General features: G+C 34.2%; 2 protein-coding genes and 1 long non-coding RNA gene across 5 annotated transcripts; all 3 read right to left on the reverse strand.

The window, feature by feature from the left end:
- Positions 1-1854: 1854 nt before the first annotated feature.
- LOC133036676 (uncharacterized) lies at positions 1855-3119 on the reverse strand. Its single transcript, XR_009687264.1, has 2 exons — positions 2697-3119; positions 1855-2343 (listed from the first exon to the last, which is right to left on the reverse strand). It is a non-coding gene; the product is annotated as an uncharacterized LOC133036676 (long non-coding RNA).
- Positions 3120-6495: 3376 nt separating this feature from the next.
- Positions 6496-8677, reverse strand: LOC115706255 (uncharacterized). 3 transcript variants are annotated; one of them, XM_030633843.2, is made up of 4 exons: positions 8574-8677; positions 8299-8485; positions 7175-7380; positions 6496-7023 (listed from the first exon to the last, which is right to left on the reverse strand). In XM_030633843.2, exons 2-4 carry the CDS (start codon positions 8386-8388, stop codon positions 6759-6761), a joined length of 561 nt encoding a protein of 186 aa, XP_030489703.1. In that variant the 5' UTR covers positions 8389-8485; positions 8574-8677; the 3' UTR covers positions 6496-6758. The 3 variants fall into 3 exon arrangements, with proteins under 3 accessions (XP_030489703.1, XP_060969301.1, XP_030489702.1); XM_061113318.1 differs by having other exon boundaries at positions 8588-8602; XM_030633842.2 differs by having other exon boundaries at positions 8299-8597.
- A 3512-nt stretch (positions 8678-12189) lies between these two features.
- On the reverse strand, positions 12190-23379 carry LOC115706256 (COP1-interacting protein 7). The gene is made up of 9 exons (XM_030633845.2): positions 22892-23379; positions 22609-22788; positions 22140-22270; positions 21947-21987; positions 21783-21835; positions 21508-21660; positions 15661-15929; positions 13763-15477; positions 12190-13568 (listed from the first exon to the last, which is right to left on the reverse strand). The coding sequence occupies exons 1-9, from the start codon at positions 22948-22950 to the stop codon at positions 12594-12596; spliced, it is 3576 nt and encodes a 1191-aa protein (XP_030489705.1). The 5' UTR covers positions 22951-23379; the 3' UTR covers positions 12190-12593.
- Between the last annotated feature and the right edge of the window lie 1363 nt (positions 23380-24742).

A 24742-nucleotide genomic window follows, 5' to 3' on the forward strand; every position in this document is an offset into this window, starting at 1 on the left:
TGTTTAAATTAAGTTTAATTTTTGAGCAAGAAAATAAAAAATTAAATGTCAAAATAAAGAATGAAGTTAGAAGTTTGATTATTAGGTATTGATATAAAATTTATATGTTCGAAACTGGTTTTTAAATTTAGTATCGTTTGTAAAAGTTTAGTTATTAGGCATTGTGTATTTTTTATTATGTTATTGATGAAACTATTTTTTTTTTTGCCTCTTTTAATGAAATAATTCGTTTCTTTTAATATTGATGAAACTGGTTTTTAAAGTTAGTATCGTTTTTAGATTGTAATTTTTTTCATTATCTTGTTGATGAAACTTCTTTTTTATTCTTTAAATGAAATTATTAGTTTCTTTCAATGTTGATGAAACTAGTTTTTAAAGTTTGGATTCTTTTTAGATTATGATTTTTTATATTATTTTTTTTCAGGATGATGTTGATGAAACTGGTTTTTTTTTCCTGCTGTTTTTAATGGAATGATTAGTTTTTAACAAGAAAAAACAAATAGTAGTTTAAATAAATAAAAAAAAAACAAGTTTAATTTTTGTAAAAAAAAATGAAATATAAAAATGTACACTTATTATATATATTAAGAGAAAAAAATTAGTTTGAGAAAAAATATTAAAAAAAAAAGAGACACAAAGAGAAATTAGAAAAAAAAAATAGAGAGAGATAAGAGAAAGAAAGAAAAAAAAAATAGCAACTGACTTAAAAATTGAAAAGAAAAAAGAAAGCCAAAATTAACTAAAAAAATATATAAAAAAGACAAAAAAAAAAAACTTTATGAATCTTCAATAAGTAAAAAACAGTAAAAAAGAAAAAAAAAATTAAGAAAAGTACAAAAGTAAAATGTTTTGTCAAATTAAAAATGTAAAGTTTGAAAAAAATGTAGTATTTGGTGTAAATTTTTCAAATAGAAAAGAACCTTAAATGTAAATGTAAAATAAATTAAAAAAATAAAATAAAACTAATTAAGCTAAAAACAAAAACATAAAATATGAGATTGGTAATAAGTTTATAAAAATATGGCATATCAAATACCATAAAAAATCTTAAATGTGAAAAAATGCCATAGAAGAGTGGCAAACCTATAAATGCCATATTTTTCTAACTTTTTTATGAAATCTCATATTTGATGTAATTTTCACTAGTAAGAAATGTATTGATTTACTCTTTTTAAGGGATCATTATAGAAGCACCTAAGAAAAATATCAATTTGGCCCAAATACATTATTATATTTTTATAAAATAATAATTTAGATGTTGTATTTTTAAAAATAAATTAGAATTTCACTTTTGAATTTGATTTTAGTTAAATAATTTTTAATATAACTAAAATACTTCTTAATTTATGATTTAGTCTAAGTACGATGATCTCTCTTTCTAGCCTACTACAATGTTTGGCTGATTGCCCATTAATTTTGTTTGGTTAAATTTGCTTTGTTTTACAACCTTTTTTTTTGTTAATGCTTCATAGGTTTGATATGTATTTGCTACACACTCGATTGTTGAAGATGTACTCGATGAGCTTGATGGGTGTTCAATGGGTTCTTGATAAGTTTTGTATGAGCTAGTGATCAACATACTCAACTCGATTAGGTTCAATAAGAACTCAATAGGGCCTAATGTGTGATTTTCATCATGAGCTCGATTAAAACTCAATAAAATTCAATAGTGACTACTCATCGAGAAAACCATGAGGATCCGATTAAACCCATCAAAGCTATCAAGCAATAGTAAAAAAATGTATAAGCCATAAATTTATTAAGTCCCTGTCGAACCTTATTGCTGGGGCCCACATTGCCATTCGGACATGGGGACGTAATCCTATCAACTTGTTCCGATCGAGTACATCTTCATCATCAAACACATAAAAATCCATTTTATTGTATTACATGGTACTCTTTTAGTTATAGAGTTACACTATGGGGCGTTTAGTTGGGAGGAATGAAAATATAGAAATAGGAATAGAAATGGGAATAGGAATGGAATAAAATTTAAAATACATAAAAAAAAAATTAATAAAAAAATAATTTAATTTTTTTTTTTCTTGTTACATTGGGATGGTCATTCCTTTCTTTTTAAAATGGAATAGCCATTCCACCAAAATGGTAGAAAGAGCATTCCTTTGGAATGCCATTCCAATACTTTAAAATGCAACCAAATAAAAGAATGGAATGAAAATTGTTTCCTTTCTATTCCATTCCATTTCATTACCTCCAACCAAACGCCGAGTGTAAAAATTTAAATTTGTCTTGAAAGTTATCCTTAGAAGCTTGAGCTTCATGAAAGGTAAACTAATTAAGTAGTTTATCCTTTTCGTTCTCCACTTCAATTTCCGAATGCTTCTGGAAATATCAACAATTTTAATGTGAAAAAACAACTTTATTCAAAGGCGCACCATAATAAGAGGAAGCATGTAATAACAAAATCGTAATGAATGAACGTGTACACTATTTTAATATTTTAGCTAGAAACACTATTTGTAGTTAAAATAATTCCAATTCAAATTGCCTAGCTTAGCTAGAAACACTTCATCATCAACACCAATATATATATACAAATAATATACATAATCATCCCAAACTTATAAATATATGGTAAGAACAATACAAATAGCATGGAAATGGGATCGATTCACAAATAAAAATCAGAAAATTATGAAAGTTTGGGTAGTGAGTGAAGTAAGTATATATAGTACTTGAAGTAATTGTATTAACCGGCCAATGATTGAAACGGAATTCCTACTCTCCTCCGATCTCCGATCAGAACGAGGTTGGTGATATTTCTAGGGTTTACAGAGAGAATAGAAGAAAAGCCAGAGAGAGATTGAGTAAAGGAGAGAGCAAAGAACAATGTGACTAACTGTGCTTGGGCTTGGGCCTGGGCTTCTTAATATAGAGTTTAATTTGATTTAATTTGGGGTTCTTACACCATACTGAATTTTCAATTTATTTTTTCTTTTTTACCGTAGGGTACAATTTTTTTTAAAAAAATACTGTGTTTTTTTTTTTTTTTCTAAAATACTGTGTATTGTGTTAAATTTTCACAGTTATTTTACTGTTGTTTTTAATTGTTCTGTTTTGTTATTTTACGGTTGTTTTACAAAAAGATAATATTTTTGTAAAACATTTCATGTGGCAGTAAAATTGTAAATTTTGACCCAAAATCCAGTATTTTTGTAAAAATTCGTTTAATTTTGGGAAAATTAAAAAAAAAAAACGAAAGTAACCAAAAACAAATTACAAAAATACGGTCGGTACGAAATTTTCAATATCTTAGATTTTTTGAAATAAATATTTTATATTTTATTTACATAAACTACAGGCTTTTTATATTATAGGAATATTGGCGGCTAAACCACTTGAACTTTACGTTTTGTAACACTTAACCACAAAAACTGAAATTTTGGCGGCATAACTACCTAAACCCTAGTTCCGTTTTGCTCTGCGTACCTCCGTCCAAAAATCACAGTTAAGTGCCACGGTGGACTGTCTACGTGTACACACTTGTACACATGGCAAATTTTTAGTGGTCCACGTAATATTAAAGTTAAAATATTTTAAAAATAATTTAAAAATTAAGAAAAAAAACAATTTATAAAAATAAAAAATCTTTTTTTTTTCTCTTTCTCTTTCTTCTCGTCAAACACCATCATTAATCTCCTTTCACCTTCGTAAAACCCAATCCTGCTGGTGGTGCCGAACCCAAGGTGCTGGAAGAGCGTGGTGGCGATAATGAAGGACTGGTAGTCCCAGAATCCCAGAATCTTGTTATGGAAGGGATATATATTTTCATAAAAGAGAACATCTCGATCATGCAAAATATAATTGGTTTGAATGTCAAGTAAACTGTATCCTTTCATATTTTCAGGATACCCACTGAATATGCATGCTTTAAAATTTGGTGAGAATTTGTGTTCATGTGTTATGTGAGATACATATGCAAGACATCCAAAATTTCTTAAATGTTCATAAGCTGGTTGTTTTTTGTGCAATATTTCATAAGATGTCATGTCATGCAATAATACAGAGGAGTCCTATTGAGGAGATAAGTTGTCGTTCTTATCATGTAACTCTAATAGAAGACGGGTATGTTAGACTGAAAAGCTAAAGCAAGTGCCACATTCAATATGTGTTGGTGTTTGCGCTGAACAACTGAATTTTATTGAGGTCATCCAACACATGACTGATAGTTGACAATATCTTAGTATAAGCTCTTTGGCATTGTCAGTCCTAATAGATTTGATATTTGTTTGATATTGGGTGTTGACAATGTAAAGAAATTTTGAATAATATATGGTGCATCATATTTAACTTTAAGAATGTAAACTCAAGTGTATCTTGAATGGTCATCTACTATTGTGAAAAACATACTTGTACCCTTCACTGGATGCAATAGGGTAGGGGCCCAAATGTCCATGTGAAGGAGATAAAAAACAGCAGGAGCAATATTGTTATTTGAGATAAAAGGTAGCTTTTTTTGTTTAGCAAAGTGACATGTTCTGCAATAAAAAACGAAATTTTTTATTAATCTTATTGGTAACTAATACAGATGGATAATTATAGAGAGTATGCCATTGTGTTTATTAAAAGAAACAGTACAAGCAGTAGGCATTTTATAGTTTGCAAAAGGATTTGTCTCCTGTTTTATGTATTATAGATTGCCTATTTTCCTAGCTGTCCAAATCCTCAATATCTGAGAAGATCCCTGAATAAGATATTGATTACTTGTGAATAATACACTATTAGAGCAAGTTCGTAACAATGCACTTACTGAGAGGAGATTAAAACGAAACTGAAGTACATAAAGTAAATTAGTTAAAATAATTTTTGAGTTGATAATTACAGTTCCAGTTTTAATTATTTGAACAAAAGTGCCATCAGGTAATGTCACTTTATGTGCATTGTTTGTTTTGTTAAAAAATGCAAAGCATCTATCGTCATAACATGCATGGTGAGTTGCCCACTATCCACAATTCAATGTGTTAGGAAAATCAAAGATTTTACCAGAGAAGTTGGTAACGGCTGGAATGTCATTGGAAGTTGAGGGAATTAATGGTAGTTGTTGTGCCAACATTGAGTAGTTTTGACACTATTTTGGTGTGAGTTGAGATGCAGTGACATCTGATTGTGGTCCAGTTATTTGCGAAGCATGAGGATTGTTCTTAGTGTTATGCGAATTGTCTTGTTTTCGGCTTGAATTGGCATTACTATCGCTAGATCTGCGATTGCCATATCCAGGTGGAAATCTATGAAGGAAGTAACACTTCTCCTTGAGGTGACCAGGTTTCTTGCAATGGGAACAAGTGGGACACATTCTTTTATTCGCGGATGCTAAATTAGCACTAGGATTGGAATCTGTAGTTGGAGTGGAAGATGTAACAGCTACAATTGAGGGATTTATGCGAGTTCTTAGAGTTCTTTGATGTTCTTGTTGGACAATCATTGAAAAAACTTTGTTCAATGGTCGCCAAGGGTTGATTAATAGAATCTGAGCGCAGACAGCGTGATAAAATTCGTTCAAACCAGTCCAAAACTAAAGAACCTGGTCATTGTTCATATATGCTTGATTCTGAGTTGAAGCGGCACAGTGCAAGGGAGTCGTGGACGAAATTAATTGATCTCATCCCACATAACAGTCAGTTTGGTGAAGTACTAACAAAATCCTCTCCTTGTCGAAGGTATATGGTCAATTCATTCAATTCAAAGATCCTAGGGCCATTGCCCTGGTTGAATCGAATGTTGAGAACAATCCACATCTCAGCTTCAGTATCAAAGTACATGATGTTGCTCTTAATCTCAGGGGATACAGAATGCAAGATCCAGAATATTACCATTTGATTACAACAAGTCCAAGAACATGAAAGTTGATCATGAGGACGAGGTTGCGGAACCTTACCTTCGAGGAATGGTGTTTTATTTCTGGCACCAATGGAAAGCTTGAAATCTCTTTTTCATAATTGAAAATTTCGATTTGTGAGGATTGGAATGGCAAGAACAAGCCTTGGATGATCTGCATTGCTCAAGAAGTATGGGGGCACATCTTCACAGGCTAGCTGATCATTTGCAACAGGGAAATTTGAAGTTGGAGGAGGAGATGTAACTCGAGTCATCCCAACTAATGTTTGTGATGGTGGCAAAGCAACTTGATTTGTGGCATCGACGATTGGATCTTGACCAGTGGTGGTAGCTAAAGATGTTGGGCGAGTTCTCGTCATTATGTATTGAAGGTTTCTTGGAAAAATCACAGGTTAACTTCTAATACCATATAAGTTGGACAAATATTAGCTTGAAGCTTTGTTTTATTATTGTTTCTATATATTGTGAATGGTACAAGATATGAGAGCCTTTGACATAGGCAGAGGGAGGAGAAGAGAAATTAGACAGACTAATTAACATTACAATTAATCTAAGCGAAGATTATAAAACCATTAACTAAATGTAGGACTACTTATCCTAATAATGTAGACTATACAAATAGGTTCCAGACAAGAGCAATAACACAACCGATGATTTTACTATCAAATTTCTGTAACAATACTTGCATAACAATGAATGAAACAAAAAAAATTTAATGGTAACATTAATGAGAAGATATTATAGTAAGACAACTTATATATAATACAGATCAATCCACGTAAATGCAACTAAAAAGTCTCAAATAAGTAAAACGTAATGGACAAAAAAGATGTGGGGAAGTTCAGACAATCACATCTATGACATAGTGAGCGAATTGGTCACTACTCATACATCCAAGAAGCTCATTTGTAGGTTCCCATACCAACACCAGTTTCTCTACCTGTATAAGGTTGGAAGCTTTCTCTGGCGCTGGAGTAGCATACATAGTAAAATTCTGAGATTATTGCAGTTAAGAACACAAAAGCTGCACCAGCTGCGAAAACTCCTTTTCTCACGGTCTCACAGGATGGAGGGTTGTCTATACTGAAGAAGTTCCTGTACTTGGTATGGTAGGCATTCCTAACTGAACCAGCCAATAAGCATGCCTCCGCAATGATGAAAAATACCCTGAAAGAAGTCATATAATAAGCATTCATTAGATAACAAATATCCATGATTATACTTTTTGCCTTTGTCTAAATCAAATCCGAAACACAGGATGGTTATAAGATAGATATCTCAAAAAAAGGAAAGAGTTATCATGGTGATAGTTACATACCAGCAGATAATGAAAAGAACCACTGCCCAGGCCCTTGATCCTCCAGGACTTAAAGGCTTCCCGCAACAGAAGCATCGGCTTGCCACCATTATAATGATCTGACTTACCATAAGAAACAAGAATGCACCAACACCATACCCAGTTGCAATGTCTGAATTATAAACGCAGTAGTTGTAGTTCTTATCAGCATCTTGAACAACCCACCCCTGTCATGGAATGTGTAACTGGATCAATACGTTTTTTTTCAAACACTACTAAATTATAATTATTTCATGGTTAAACGTGATAAACATTACTCAACCATTCCCCAAATTGGTTATGAACTAATGATAAATATTGCTAATAAGACCAAGACTGAAGAACTCAGGTAAAATTATAAAAGGTATAAGATTCTATTCAAGGTATTGGATGGCTACTTTATGGGAACAACATGGGGCTAAAGTAAAATCTAGGCACACATAAAACGAAAGAGGCAATTACCAATTGAATATCTATATGTTCATACATGAAAGTATAATAGAGATTTAACCAACATAATAATGTTATCACGACTTAACATTGCAAATTATTTCCTCAAAAAATATAAGAAGATTGCAAAATATTTACAAATGTACTGAAGAAAGAAAGTATATGCAGTTTTTCATTATTCATGAAAGATGTATCTGGAAAACCATATGTTCCTACAGATCTAGCTTTTAATATACCAATATCTAAAAAACCAGTACACATAGTTTCCAAGGAAAATAAATTTCTAATTTCCAGTCCGGGTTTTTCTTTCTCTCACTCTTTAAGAAAAATTACACTTGCCCTCTCCACTCAAAAACAGTCTTGAAATAAAATTTCAGTGTGAAAGTTAAATTTTACAATAATAATAAAAAAAAAGAAATATATATGTACATTACATATGTCGTCAAGATTCAGTTGCATAAATAACAAAAGGAAAATCCAATTAATTTTCTTGCAACTCTTTTAGTTTTCTCGGGAGCCAAACAAAACCCACCAACTGAAAACACCTCATTAGAGAAACCCAGAAAGCATTCATACATACATACATACATACATACATACATACACAATAAACTACCATTTAAACTTAAGGAGAGAATAAAAAAAGGATTACTCACTTTGGTTCTCCTCTGCTCAGCCCCAACAGCCAGACCAAAAGCAATAATGTCTAAGATGAATACCGCAATCAAAAGCAGCTTTGACGCCATTTCTAGAAAGCTTCAGAGCTTCCTCTCGCAGATCTACTACTGCTTCTTCTTCTTCTGCTCGCTCTGACTTCCTTGTTACCCCTGTCTCTTTGTCTGTCTATATAAGCGAAAGAAAAAGAAAAGTGTAATCAAATATTAAAACAGAGAGAGAAGAGAGAGAGTGAGAGAGAGAGAGCTGTTTTTACCAATAGATAAGTACCTCCCAACCGTGGACTACAACTGGGTACCTCACCGCTTACACTAAAATGTCTATAATACCCTTTTCTCTATTGCTAAGCAAAGCAAACCACACACACGAGGAGTTGGTGTGTTATTTAAAAAACATATAAAAACATATTTTATTGTTTTAATTTGATTAAACTTTGGAGAATCCAATCATAATAGATTATTGTGTCATATTTTAAAATAACTCATTTCTCAATAATAATGTTATTCTATCTTAATTTGGCTATTTATTTATTGAGATTTGATTCTTAAAATTACCAATTTATTTATTTAGGGCTCGTTTGGAACGTTGTTGTATTAAGTCGTATTATATTATATTGAATTGAATTATATATATATTATATTTTTATATAATACTATATTAAACTTTAATTTAAGCTAAAACATTATATATTTAGGTGTCCACAAAAATTAATACCACATATAATTTTACATAAAAATATTATATAAAATATAATTCAATATAATACAATACAATTTAATACAATGTTCCAAATGACTCCTTAATAATTATTTATATCTATTATTATAATCATACAAGTGAATAACTAAATAAATATAATAAAATCTGGCCTCCAAGTGATCTACAAAAACCATCCATTTTACATTAGCTAGAGTCTGGTTTACTCTAGAGAGTATAGATAGAGCTTTATTTTTATTTATTTAAAAAGAGAAATTATTCATTTATCCTATATTTTAAAAGAAAAAAAAAACAAAAAGAATCATGCCACCAACACTAAAGAATTGTCATCAAATTAACATGTTAGCGACTTATGCTTTGTATGCAATTCATAATAAATAAACAAATAAAAACATGGACACAAAAGATTAAGTACATTTTTTTTTTATCTGAAAAAATTTACATTTAGTTGGCATGTGTAATTTGTTTTGGTTGAGTAGTAGTGAAAGGGTAAAATTGGAATTTGAAGGAGATGCATGAGAGTTTTAAGGGAATAGTCAGAGTGCAACCGACGATAGTGACTCATACGGTCATTTACCAATAAGGAACCGTTGAAAATAATTATATATGTTGTCGGTGGCACTGGCCAGGTGTGTTTAATGTTTCTTTTCTATATTCTTTTTCTCAAGAGATAAAAGAAATACAAAATGGAAGTGAATCAATGCTTCTTCAGCGTAAAGTTCCATTGTTCTTATTTTGCCTTTACCTGATGTGTAACTTATAATTATTCGGTCACTTCTACGTTGTGCCTCTTGCATTTAGAGTACTTAGTATTACTCTCAATCTACTATTATAATCTTTTAATTAATTCTTACGCCCGAAAATATATATTAAAATATATTTTTTTTCACAGTAATGTTCGTTATATTTACGACATCATCTCTGTAAATCTTTAAAAAAATTTAAATAGTTTACAATACTAAAAATATGTTTGAAGTTTTTTGAACACACATAATAAACTAGAATATTAGGTTTTCAGTACTCTAAACTATTCAGAATTTTTCAAAAATTTACAATGATGATACTGTAACTATAACGAATAATCCTATGAAATTAAATTTGAAAAAAAAATATTTCAACATGTAATTTTAAACGTGGAGGTTAACTAAGACGTTGTAATTAGCACTCCTTTTATATTTATAGTATTTGTATTGAATTATATAGTATAATATTGTGTTAGATTCTCTTCGATTTAGGTTTGATTTTGATTCGAATTTAGATATGGAGTCAGGTTTGGAGTTTAGAATTCGAAGTTAGGGTCAAGATTAAAGTCTTGGCCTAATTTCCAACTCCGAATTCTTTCTAAATATAATAATACAAGTTAATATAGATTATTTATTATGTATTAATACTAAGTTTAGTAGGAAAGAAAGAGATTTAAATGGATAGAGAACTTAGTGGAGATGGAGAGTACGAAGGTTGCAGAAAATAATTGTTCTCTTTTATTTTGTTTAATATTAGATGCGAAGTTAAAATGATAGAAAAAAAATATTAGCAAGATTATAAAATTATTCGTGTGAATATAAATATAAGTCACTTTTTGAAAAAGGATGATTATTGTATTTTTTTTTTCTTTTTTATCTTTTTTTACAATTCTCCTAAAATTAGAGGGATTGAATTTTTAAAGTTACGTCTCTCCTCTCTCTTTTACTCTCCCTTGTAGAGGATTTATCTCTCTTTCCATCACTCTCCCTTCACTCTCTCTATCCCTTACTAGATATAGTGTAAATAATACAATTGGCATTGTATTAAAATCTATAATCATCATAATTAATATAATACAAAGTTTTATCTAAACATAATATTTCTTATTATCTAATATAATAAGATATTTAAACCAAACAAGCACATAATAATTAAATTTAAAAAAAGGACAGCATAAGGGCAAAGGTAGATCTAAAAAATAATGTGGAATAATGTGGTTTGGAATGGAATGCTTGAAAGAAACAAAAGGTGGGTGTGGGTGGGAATCCGAACAATAAAATTTGGCCCTCATGAATGAATGTGTCTTCTCTTAGGCTAGCATTAAACTCTGCTCCAAAAATGAAATGTGTGATGTTTTCATTTCAATTAAGAGATTTTTTTATATTTTAATTATTATTTTATTTGCATATGAATTTTCTTTTCGAGACCATATTATTAAAATAAACAAAAACAAAAACAAAAACTTAGAGATAATGACTGCAATAACTATTTTCAAATTTAGCATTTCTTAAACTTTTTTCTGTATTTTGACGATTCATTGTCAAACATGTTTTTTATACAAAGAAAATGTTATTTAAGAAATATATTTTAGATCAAACAAAGTATTATAATAATTTTTCTTTGGACTATAGCCAGCCCTGAATGTAGGTAGACTAGAGTTATGTTCAGGACTCATTTAAAATGGATTCTAAAGTTTGAATTATTAATTTCTCTTTATGGCCTTCGATTTAGACAATCATTATTTTACATATTATAACTTTAAAAAAAAATGCCATAAATATTTTGTAGGAAAAAAATTATTTTACATATTATAACTAAAAAAAAGTGCCATATATTTTGTGGAAAAAAAACGATCATGAAGAACTTTGCCTTATATGTTATCCTAATATTTTCAGCCTATTATCATACTAATTCTAGATATTTGTTAAAAACACATTGTTTCACTGTGTTTATCAAATTTAATTTCAATAAAACCATATTATTCTAAATCTTTCCAAAAAAAAAAATAATTAATTAATTAATCATATACAATATTTTTAACGATTGTGCTTTCATAATGAAAAGCAACCTATAATTATTTTCCTGATTAGATGGCATACCACTACAATCTAAAAACACCTTTCCATAATGAAAAGAGTATTTACTGGATTAGATTTTCCCTTTACCCCTAACAAATATTCATTTCAACACTGAACGTAAAAGTTAGAAAGACAACCTTTTCTATTTTGTATGTAAGTTAGAAAGACAACTTGAATAAACATCAATGGCAAAGACTCAAAAATAGGTTGAGAGACTAGTTCAATAGTGAGGGAGGGATAGGAAAAAAAAAGAAGTCATGAGTTCAAAACCAAAATCGCTAAGATATTAGTAAATTGTAATAACACTAAGCTACACTAACAAAAAAAAAAACGTTTGTAAACTCATACATAAACACCTTTATTCACAACAAGCTCTGAAAAAAAATACAAACTATAACTTTTTTTTCCTTCCCTTTGTTTCTATGCTTCCAATTAAATAAAGAATACAAAACATACAGAAAAAGATTCACAGTATTGAAAGAAGGTAAGTACACAATATACCAAATAAAAGAGATTTTAACTGTTTATCCATTCTCTACAATACAATACATACGCCAAAATCGATAAACTTACATATAAACTTCCCCGCGTGGCAGCAACACCCAAGGCCTTATTGTGTAGGGAAGCATAGCTAATATTCTTTTAGGTTCCTCCACATGAAAAACCACATCTTATTTCACCAGCTGCAATGTTCAAAGACAAACACAAAAGTGTTTTCATGAAAATGGAAGATTTTGTCAATTCACAGCAGTAGTCTTGCTTTTCTTTCCAAAGAAGAGAAGCTTCCTAAACCCTTTGGTTGCTTTAGGAGAGCTCTCATCACTGTTCCATTTCTTCCTGCTAGAGTGGAGAGCTTCTTCCGTCGTTTCACTACTTAATGGAGGTGTAGAGATTTCAATCTCTGAGATTTCCTGTGAGAGTGGTGAGATTTCAACTGCTGCCCTGTGCTCTTCGTTGTTCACAAAAGTGACGACCGAAGATTTTTTAGGCGATGCTACATTGGGATTTAGAGTACTTTCAGCAGTCTCTTCTGTTTTTTGCTCTTCAATAATGACAACTGGAGATTCCTTTGGCATGACCTCAGCATTGCCGATCAGCTGATCATTTTGTAAAGGCTGACTTTGAATTGGCTCAGATGAAATCTCGTCATATGTTCTGTCATCCAAGACTTTTACTTCATTATTTTCAACTAAAGATATGCTTGGCAACTCCTTAACATCTTCCGAATTGCTACCGGTATGACTAGGCTGCACTGCAATTGCAGCTGCAGGATTCACAGACTGTGCTTCTGTGATTACAACGCATTCTTTTTCCTTGGCATCCGATTCAGAAGAAAGTACACGGTTTAACTTTTTTGGCTCATTCTCTGAAGGCTTCACCTTGTTTGGGCTTGGTTTCTTATTTGTAGCAGCTACACTATTACTTTTCATGGGTTGCTTCTTGGGCAGGCCATTTGATTGAGGTGTGGACACTTTTGGACTCACAGTCCGTGCTGTTGCGAGGCGTTCTATGGTAGAACTACGAAGAACTGGCTTATTTGGCTTTGTAGCTCCTTGAGCCTTCTCACTGTTTGGGGAACTGTTGCCCATTTTGCTTTCTGATGAGGCCCGTTTAGGTGTAGCTCTAGTAGTCCCCCTGGAAGTACTTCTTTCAGCAATTCTCCTCTGGCGTTCGAGTCGCAATTCCTCTAGTTTCTTCCTGTTCTCTTCATCCTATTTAGCACAAAATGGAGGAGATTAAGATTATATCAGAGTTACATCAAACATTATGTGATGAATTAGCAATTGGCAGATTCTGGAAAAGGTTTTAAAAGAAAAATATAAGAAAAACTTGAAACAGTTTTAGAAAAGGTGACATCTTTCACATTCTTTAAATCAATTTGAAGGCTTAAAGGTTTGTTAAATACCCTCTCCGCTTTGCTCTTTACAGATATGCTTCTGCCTGCTGGAGCTGGTTTCTTAGTCCTTGATGCTATATCAGTTCTGTTTCTTCCTAAAGATCCATTTAAGCCTTTTGACCTTGCTTCTTTGCCTGCACCTTTTCCTCCAGGAACTCCATTAGTTTTGCCAGTCTTTTCCTTGGAATTAGGTGAGTCGTTCACATCAGCACAATCAGTGTTCTCAGATTTAACACCCTTTTTATTTGCTACAGTTGATGAAAAGTTGTTATAATCCATCTCTGGGGTCCATGATGTCATAGTTGCTTCAGCAGCTGAATCTCTATCAAGCATCATGTAAAGGTCATCGGGCTCATGGGTACTAAAAGCTTCAGGCTTATCATGTGAGGCTTCTGGGTTTCCATATTCATAATGAGTAGCTCCCATCTCAGGAACAAAGCTCATATCATTCCTTAAGAGGGAATCAGATTGATCTACAACTAATCGATCATGAACCATAAATGAATCATCAACGAGAACATCTTTCTTGTTCTTCTCAGCATGGAAGGTTGAAGATGAGGAATAAGCACCATCATATATATTAAGATCTTTGCTTTCATCCACATTTGCTGCAATATGTGTCTGGTTGCCAAGGAACCATTCCCCGTCTGTTGAACATTTGTTTTTGGAGGAGCCATCAACACTATCGGATAGATTAACATGAGATTTGTTCCCAGATTCTTCAATTCTTTGTGAAAACAACAAATCCTCTTCAGGGCTATACTTCTTAGTAATTGGAACAACATTTTCACCACCTTCGAAGTACTCAACTTGAGTTTTGCTCTCATTCGTTGTCCCCCTTCCTGTAACAACAAAATCATCGCTGGAAATTCCACGTTGCTTTGTGATCTTCTCTTGTTCAAAACCTAGTGTAGATTGTTTTCCTTCTTCAGAGAAATATTCATGCATAGGGCGTGGTTCCTCATCAAAAGTACTTGTATCTTTGTCTTGCAATAGAAGATTTTGGAAAGCATCCCAGTTCTCATTTTTCTTTTCGGGATTATCAACAGCATTTACGCTCTTACTTTCTTGCTCATCATTCCCATTTGAATATTTAACACCACCTTGTTTCTTATGACGACGCGAGGAAGGTTTGTGTCTCCTCTCCAATGATCCAACAGCTTCCTCCACCTGCTGTTTAATCGCATCACCATCGATGACTCCATTCTCATCAGATGAACTTTCCTCAGATCCGCTTCCTTCTTCATCTCTCTTAGAGCTTATATAGTTAATGTTCCGAATAACAACCTTTCTTGAGGACTTTTTACCATGTCTTTTCTTCCGTGACTGCTCTTTTGAAGATTGCTTTTTTCCATGATGTGTCTGCTCATCCGATTCACTATCATAACTTGACTCACTTTCCTCAGTGGATTCATCTTGCTCTGCATCATCCTGCATTTTCCCCTGAGAGTATTTCTTCTTACTCCTGCGAGACTTATGATTCCGATAATCAACAGTTTCTCTATCTACATGAGGACCAGAATCTTCCATATTAGGAGGCCATTTCATATTCCCTGGATAATAAGGAGGAACCTGCATACCAGGAAACATGTAGCCCTGATATGGATGGAAAACAGGACCTTGAAAATTATGCATGTACTGTGGAAGATGGTTGGGCCATGATGCTGGCATTTGAGTTTTTCCATCAATTGATGATGTCTGAGAAGGTAATGGGAGGCTGTTATCTGCAATTTTTTAGCATCAAAGATGAGGCATTAGTACAAAGAAGTAATTGTACGAAATTAATTAAAATGAGAAAACTTATTATTATAGAGATGAAAGATGAGTATTTTCTTTATAAATAAATCTATCTTATTTTACAATAAAGAACGGGAGCTTGAATGATCAGTTTCCCATAGGGGCCATACCATTGTTTGCATCCAAACTTCCGTGACTAGTGGTGGAGTCAGAAACTGATGTGTCCAAGGCACCATTTGATTTCCCATTTTGGTTAACATTTATCATCAAATTAGGAATTTGAGTAGGATCAATGTCTTCCCCAGCAAGAATGATTCCGGATGTCTCAAGATAGGGCATGACTGGCTGAGGGCATGCCTGCATTGCTGCTAACTCATTTATCCAAAGCCTATCCTCATTCTTCTGTTTGCATAGCTCAATGAAATTTATGCATGCTTCCCTGAAGAAATCAGTAATATATTATAGCCTTTAATAAAAATTATACACCTCGAAGCTCCCCCAACATGTAGAATTCATAAAGAAGAGTGGGGAAGGGGCAAAGAAAATGGTTTGCAAGGTAAGTGGGAACATACAGGTAGTCTGCTTGTAGTTAGATATGTATACATATATTGTTAAGGAGTCATTGTTAGTCTGTTACTGATGTTTGTTATTTCTGTTATTACTGAACTGTTCCAACTGGTTTTTCAGTTATATTCTGTTAAGCCTGTTGCTTCTCTCAAGTGACAAGTATATAAGTCACTCATTGTCTGTAATCAAACAACAATAACAGAATGACTCTTTCCAATTCTCTTTCTCTTACTTTCTGTCACTCTTCCCAGTTCTTCATTCACTTTTATCTTTGACTGTTCTTGATCTTGTTCATCATGAATCGGAGGATTACTAATCCTAATATGGTATCAGAGCTTTTTCCGCCATTGACGGCGAACATGGCGACTGTGGCAGCTCAAAACCCAGCCAATCCTTCGAATCTTGGAAACTCGACGAATACACATCCCAATCTGCAGAGAAGTCGAACCAGAGATGCCGATGAGTTCTCTCCTGTTCATTTCACTCATAATCTTTCTGTGAAATTGAATGATCACAATTTTCTTCTTTGGAAACAGCAGGTTCTTGCTGCGATTCGTGGAAATCGCTTGCTCAAATTCATTCAAGATGAAGCTCCTCCACCGCAATTTCTCAGTGACGCCGATCGTGCTTCTTCAACCTACAACCCTGAGTTTCTTGATTGGGATGTGCAAGATCAATTGTTAGTTTCATGGCTGCTATCGTCTATGACTGAGAGTCTTCTCACTCGAATGGTTGGGTGCCACACTGCTCGTCAAATCTGGGCCAATTTGGAGAAACATTTCACACTGAAAGTTTCCTCAAAAATCTTGGAATTCAAAACCAAGCTTCAGAACTTAAAGAAAGGGACACTATCCCTCAACGACTATCTGCTGAAAGTTAAACAGCACGTTGATCTCCTCGCCTCCGTTGGTGAAGTCCTCAGTGATCGTGACCACATAGCAGCTATTTTCAAAGGACTTCCCAGCAACTATGACACCTTTGTCATTTCGACAAATACTAGAATCGAAGGATATTCAGTCGGAGAAATTGAGGCCTTATTGCTTGCCTCTGAATCAAGAATCGAAAAGACAGAACACGAACCTGAAATTGTAGCCAATCTTGCCACTTCTGAACCTGAGCAACAACCTGAAGTCAATCTTGCATATCAAAATCGATTCAGCAGAGCCAATTATCCTTCGAGACCTCCTCTGCAATTCGGAACCTTCTCTCCCCAGTATTCTGCAGCAAGGGGTTCTCCTTCCAGTCGAGGTGCTTTTCTGTATCATCCCAGGGCCAATGGTTATGGAGCTCCTCAATACAATGTCCCTCATCTCACTCAGGTTCATCGAGGAGGCTTCAATAGAGGAGGCAGATCGAGCAACTCATCCAACAGACCCCAATGTCAACTTTGTCTCAAAATTGGGCATACTGTGGTGGATTGTTTTTATAGATTTGATAAAAGCTTTACTGGAGTGCAATCGAATCCCTCTGCTCCCTCTCCTCAGGCAAATCTGGCTCACACTTCAGGACAAAATGATACCAACTGGTATCCGGACTCCGGGGCAACAAATCATTGTACACCAGATATCCACAATCTGGTTTCAAACTCGCCATATGAAGGATCTGAGCAGCTGGTTGTAGGTGATGGCACAGGTTTGTCAATTAAACACATTGGTCATTCTACTATCTTGCCCTCTACTCATAACACTTCTCCTCTTATTCTCAATAATATGCTTCATGTGCCTGAAATTACCAAAAACTTGATTAGTGTTTCTAAGTTTGCTAGAGATAATAGTGTATTCTTTGAGTTTCACCCTGATGTTTGTCTTGTTAAGGATCAGGTTTCTCACAAAGTATTGATGACTGGGACATACCAGAATGGCCTGTATTCCTTTAAATCATCACAATTGCACTTGCTGCCCTCTCATTTGCATACAACTCTCAATGGCAACACTTCACAACAACCTGCTCATTCTCCACACACTCTTACTGCCACTGTCAGTCAGCCTTTTCATTGTAGTAGCTCTCTTAATTCCAATAATACTACTTGTATTTCCCCTTTTGATGTTTGGCATAATCGACTTGGCCACCCCTCTGAGAAAGTGGTCAAGTCTGTTCTTACTTCATGTAATATACTTTGTCCAAATAAAAATTCAGTTTCGATTTGTCAAGCATGTTGTTTGGGAAAAATCCACAAGTTTCCATTTCCAAAGAGCTCTAATACTACATATACTATACCTCTTCAACTTGTTGTTTCTGATCTTTGGGGTCCCTCTCATACCCCTTCCTTCAATGGTTATAAGTATTATATCCATTTTGTTGATGCATATTCTCGATTCACTTGGATATATATGCTTAAAACCAAAGATGAAGCATTAAAAACATTTCAGCACTTTAAAGCTGAAGCTGAGTTACAACTTGGCACCAAAATCAAAGTTTTACAAACTGATTGGGGGGGTGAGTATAGATCATTCACAAACACATTAAAAGAGGCTGGTATCATTCATAGACATCCTTGTCCTACCACCCATGAGCAAAATGGTTTAGCTGAACGTAAACATAGACATATTGTGGAGAATGGTCTCACACTTCTTGCCCAAGCTTCAATGCCTTTAAAATTTTGGGATGAGGCCTTTAGAACAGCTGTCTATATTCATAATAGACTTCCCACACCTGTTCTCAATCATAAATCACCCATTGAGACATTATTTCAAATACAACCAGATTACCCTAGCCTAAAAACCTTTGGTTGTTCTTGCTATCCCAATATAAGACCATACAACAAGCATAAAATGCAATTTAGGTCTACACCTTGCACTTTTATTGGATATAGCATTAACCACAAAGGTTATAAGTGTCTTGACACTTCTGGCCGTGTGTACATATCAAGGGATGTCATTTTTAATGAATCTCAATTTCCCTATGCTTCACATCAGCAATCTCCTATAACACCAGAAACTATAGCCTCCTTTTATCCATCTGCTGTTATTCCTACTGTCACACACTCCTCATCTGGTTTAAGTCATCATAATGCATCTATTTCATCTCATACACATACTATCTCTAGCTTTTCTAACCCTGTGCAGGCACCATCAATGATACCAGCCACCCAATGTGACATCTCTGCCATTCCTACAACAAACATTCAAAGAAATAATATTGCTACAAGAAATTTCGTACTTCCCAAATGCTTGCCCATATCTGAAGTCTCAAATGTTATCTCTGCTCCTATAGACTCAAATTCCATTCTCAACACTACTGAAACAACAAATGCACCATCTTCTACAACAGTTAACAATGGCAATATTGATTCTGTGCCCACTGCTGCCACCACAACTGATGCCCCAGCTGTTGTTAATTCTCATAACATGCAGACCCGTTCCAAATCTGGAATAAGAAAGCCCAAAGCTTACCTAGCTCTAAAAGAACCGACAAGTGTGAAGCAAGCTATGCAAAGTGCTCAATGGAATGGAGCAATGTCAACTGAAATGTGTGCACTAAAGAAAAACAAAACATGGACTTATGTGGTTTTACCACCTGGAAGAGAGGCTATTGGGTGCAAATGGGTCTATAGGATCAAAGAGAATCCTGATGGCAGTGTATCCACACTTAAAGCAAGGCTTGTTGCCAAAGGATTTCATCAACAACCTGGGTTTGACTTCACTGAAACTTTCAGCCCGGTTGTCAAACCAGTTACAATTCGTGTTGTTCTTTCTATGGCTCTCTCAAATGGTTGGGATATCAAACAACTTGATGTAAATAATGCCTTTCTCAATGGTGACTTACAAGAGGAGGTGTATATGACACAACCCCCTGGTTTTGTCTTGCCCGATGCTCCACATCTTGTGTGCAAACTCAACAAAGCTTTGTATGGCCTCAAACAAGCTCCTCGGGCTTGGTTTGAGAAATTGAATAACACTCTCACTGATCTTGGTTTTTCATCATCCAAATCAGATCGATCCTTATTCATTCAGCACACAACTTCCTCAACAACCATAATATTGGTTTATGTTGATGACATTGTCATCACAGGCAGCAACTCTCAAGTCATTGCCAACATCATCCAATTACTAAATTCCAAGTTTTCTCTAAAGGATCTTGGAAATCTAAGCTACTTTCTTGGCATTGAGGTTCAAAGTACACCAGCAGGGCTCCACTTATCTCAAGCAAAGTACATTAAAGACCTCCTGACAAGAGCCAAAATGACAGAGGCAAAACCTCTCCCTACACCTATGGTGACTGGCTTAAAACTCTCAGCTTATGGCCATGAACCGTTTGATGATCCACAACTCTACAGGTCTATCGTTGGGGCATTGCAATACCTTCTCATCACTCGACCTGAGCTAGCCTTTAGCATCAACAAAGTCTGTCAATTTATGAAGAATCCTCTTCAATCACATTGGCAAGCTGTAAAACGAATTCTTCGATATTTGAGTGGCACAGTTGACCATGGTCTGCATCTTCATAGAACCCAATCAACAGATCTCATTGCCTTTTGTGACGCTGACTGGGCTTCCGATCCCGATGACAGGCGCTCCACATCTGGCTTTCTTATTTTTCTTGGTGGAAATCTAATTACATGGCAGTGCAAGAAGCAACAAACCATCTCCAGATCGAGCACAGAAGCAGAATATCGCAGCTTGGCTAATGTTGTCTCTGAACTCACATGGTTGCAGTCACTGTTTTCTGAGCTTCATCTCTCTCAACCAAAGCCTCCTGTTGTCTGGTGTGACAACCTCAGTACTGTCCTCCTTGCTGCCAACCCCGTGCTGCACGCCAGAACAAAGCACATTGAATTAGATCTATACTTTGTGAGAGAAAAAGTCCTTCGTCACCAAGTTCAAGTTAAACATGTACCTGCCATAGATCAATTAGCTGATGGTCTTACAAAATCCATCTCAAGCCAGAATTTTCCTCGATTTCGCACCAAACTCACAATTTCCACTCCTTCCAATTATGAGTTTGCGGGGAGGTGTTAAGGAGTCATTGTTAGTCTGTTACTGATGTTTGTTATTTCTGTTATTACTGAACTGTTCCAACTGGTTTTTCAGTTATATTCTGTTAAGCCTGTTGCTTCTCTCAAGTGACAAGTATATAAGTCACTCATTGTCTGTAATCAAACAACAATAACAGAATGACTCTTTCCAATTCTCTTTCTCTTACTTTCTGTCACTCTTCCCAGTTCTTCATTCACTTTTATCTTTGACTGTTCTTGATCTTGTTCATCATGAATCGGAGGATTACTAATCCTAATATATATACACATGTAAACACACAACTTTTTTTATCATTCAAATAATTTATTAGACTGTTCAAGCCCCAAATTTAAATGGTCTCCAATCCAAACAAAGAAGAAGAAGAAGAGACATAAGTGAAAGGAGAAAAAAACAGAGAGAGAGAAAATTGGAACTATTGATCAAAACAAGTGCTTATCGTTAACAACAGATTTTGCTTAGCTACATCTTTGGTACCTTAAACGCGAAGCCCCAAACGCATCAGCAAATGATATAAGATCATCTAAATAGTCTGGTTCAAATCTCGCAACTAAAGCACGAGCATAAGCCATTGCCTGCTCTTTGCAGAGCACGGCTCTTCGTGTTTCCAAAACTCGCTGAAGACGGATCCTGTTCACAACCAGCAGTTGACAATCAATGGATGAGAAAAAATAGATGTCTTGTAACCAGCAAAAAAATGTATGACACCATGTGAATTATAGATAAAACAGAGGAACAGATGATGAATTTACTTGGAATTCTCCTCTGGAGAACCATCGAGCGATCCATTGGTATCAGCTTTTGGCTAAAATATAAGACAAAGTTAGCATAAAATATCAAAAATTGGATAATTTAACCAATACATCAATTCACCTTCGCTTGTCAGATGATATAAAGCTGCAAGAAAAAGACATACCTTGGAGACAACTGATGCCCTGTTTGAATTCCCATCAGCAGCTGAGACATTTAATTTCAGAAGTTAGGAGCTGAAAGGTCAAGACAATCTGCTAATCAACCATAATAATTTTTAACATTCAACGACTAACACATGCACAGTCCCTTTCACTGCAATACAATTTTTATGAATTTATATATATGTGTATACGTACCTTCAGCCTGTGCCAATGCATTACTGTTGGTCAATTCATTGGATTGAATTGAATTCTCAATCTGCACAATCTCTTTCTCTATAGTAACAAATCTCTCAAGAACTTCGGGTTGGTTAACAAATCTCACAAACCTGCCGTAAGTAACCCATATAAATGACAATATTCAGTGTATTGTCAATGATGAACATATTTGAACTTCATAAATCATACCTCATAACACTAAATCTACGTTATTTAGTCTAATAAAGGTATATTTGTAGCTTCAACGGCCACAGCCCATTCCAAAAAGGAATACCACACGTTTAAATTCATCAAACGGTGATCACAATTCCAAACCATTAAAAGCAAACCCATTTCCCTTAAACTCATCCTTGAAAGAAAACAAATTCCCCTTGACTAAATCTGAGTCCAAATACCACAGGAAGAACCAGCAATGGCCGAAGTAAGCTTTTCAGTGAAGTGATTTTACCTTTGAAGAGTGGCTTTAGTAAACCAAGGGGCATTGGACCCCGAGGGACGAAGAGTAATGGAGTATCCACCTTTAGAAATCTGATCTTTGGCGCATTTAAGGTGCGTAAGAAAGGGCGCCAGAAGACCAGACGCAAGCTTCTCGTTGCCACCACCAACGGCGAAAATCACCAGATCACATCTTCATTACAAAATGAAGCAAAAATTAAGATTTAAAAAAATAAAAAGAAAATCGTTTTCAGCAGAAACCCAGATGAAAAAATGTGCTTAACTAGCCAAATTACCTGGTCCTAGTCGGAGTGAGTTGGAACAGTGCATGATCAAGGCGAGTTCTTGAGTCCATTTCTTTGCTCTGTTTGAGGGAATGAACAGACTGAGAGAGATGAAGCAAAGAGAAAAAGAGAGACACAGAAAAAGAGAGTTAGATTCAGAGCATGGTCATGATCTTAGCCGAAGCATAGTTTTGGAATTTTCCTACACAGAAATTATACTCTTTTCTTAATTTAGATTTTTTATTTTCTCGGGAAATTTACTGTGGAGTAGAATAAGAATAGAAAGAAAGAGAAAATGCCAGCAAGAGGTGATGAAGCTGAAGACTTAGACAGTTGGGCACATGGGGAGGAACTGGAGCCTTGCGATGGGCCTCTCTGTTTTTTGATCGTTGATCAAAATGGGTCCCACCTTTTATTTTTTTTAATTTTTAATTTTCTCAAAAAGATAAAATGCCGACAAATTAAAAAAAACACACACTAAATGGTCTTTGAGGATAACACCCACACGCTCCTTTTCTTTTCTTTTTTTCTTTTATAAGATTTTCTAATTGTCATTGTAATTATTATTTTTATTTTTATTATTCTATCCAAAAGATTGGATTGAATTGAATCTACGGTGTTTTTCACTGTATTGCTTTTTTTGACGGATTGGATTTAGATAGGGAGAGGAGAAGATGATGATGAGTTTTGTGGTGGAGATTGAACAATATGGGTGCAGTTGAGAAGTCCATTTCATTTTATTTTATTTTTTTACTTTTTTCTAAAGCTTTCATTCTATTCCAACTTAAATGTGACTCTCAATATATATAATAATGTAATGTAATGCTATAAATTGTGCAAATATTAGATTTGATTTCTAATCTAACAATATTTTCTTTTACATAATAATAAGGAAATGAGGAGGGGTCCTACGTACTCCTCCTACTCGAATGTGTACATATGTATGTGTGCATATATATCTATATGCATGTGTTTTGGTTTGGAGTGTGTAACAAGATTTGCTTTGCTTTGCTGTGATGTGAGTCACAGTGGAACTGTGAAAGAGTGAGTGAGTGAGCAAGGAATAATAAAAAGTGGCTTGTGCCAACCGCTAAAAAGCTTTATCTTTTTCATTAAATACAATAACACAACTACTACTAGTACATACATCATGATCATTTCATCCTCAAAATGTCAAATATTCAAAAAGCATTAGTAATAGCAACGTTGTTACCAAACAAGTAAGTTCTTATAATTATTGTACTACTCAACTTACTTGGATTAGATTGTAAACAATAGTCATGGTGTACTTGCTTAACTTCTATCAAATCAACTAACCATAATCTTATACTCATGTACGTACTTATATATGAAATATTGGTTTATTTTGCACATTATGGCACCCATATAGCTCTGATATATTACATAATAATTTATATATCAACAATACATAATATAATGCATTAGGTTTCTTTATGAATCTAAATAGTGTCCCTCGATCTACATCAAGTGCAGTACTCTAGTTAATTAACAGCATTAACAAGGTTGATTTATATAATAATATTTGCGGTAGATGAAGATGAATGTGAACATAGTCCCAAATTTGAATATAAGATTTGTTAAATAAAGTCAAAATGCAACATGGGTGATTTATTTAAGTATATATTTTTTTTTTTTGGAATATAAAGACTAGTACTGATTCTTTAATAAGCAAAATATTTTGTTTTGTGTTTGCTTTTGTTTCATGTATTGGGAAAGTGAAAGGAATATGGAACAGAAACAGAGGAAGTGTTTATAAAGTCTTGTCAGCTATACATAATAAGTACTATATATATTGGGTACTGAATCATAAATACGTACATGTTCCTGCAGCTTTAATGGCTG

Source organism: Cannabis sativa, chromosome 1 (assembly GCF_029168945.1).
Source record: "Cannabis sativa cultivar Pink pepper isolate KNU-18-1 chromosome 1, ASM2916894v1, whole genome shotgun sequence".
NCBI lineage: Eukaryota > Viridiplantae > Streptophyta > Magnoliopsida > Rosales > Cannabaceae > Cannabis > Cannabis sativa.

Excerpts from the sequence above, each read along its gene's own strand:
- LOC115706255 (XM_030633843.2), bottom strand. The coding sequence starts at position 8,388 with ATGGCGTCAAAGCTGCTTTTGATTGCGGTATTCATCTTAGACATTATT. Across the intron at positions 7,381-8,298 it reads CTGAGCAGAGGAGAACCAAA|GGGTGGGTTGTTCAAGATGC; the intron begins GTGAGTAATCCT and ends ATTCCATGACAG. Across the intron at positions 7,024-7,174 it reads GTTCTTTTCATTATCTGCTG|GGTATTTTTCATCATTGCGG; the intron begins GTATGTAACTAT and ends GACTTCTTTCAG.
- LOC115706256 (XM_030633845.2), bottom strand. The coding sequence starts at position 22,950 with ATGGACTCAAGAACTCGCCTTGATCATGCACTGTTCCAACTCACTCCG. Across the intron at positions 21,836-21,946 it reads GGGCATCAGTTGTCTCCAAG|CCAAAAGCTGATACCAATGG; the intron begins GTATGTCTTTTT and ends CTTATATTTTAG. Across the intron at positions 15,478-15,660 it reads AAGTTTGGATGCAAACAATG|ATAACAGCCTCCCATTACCT; the intron begins GTATGGCCCCTA and ends AAAAAATTGCAG.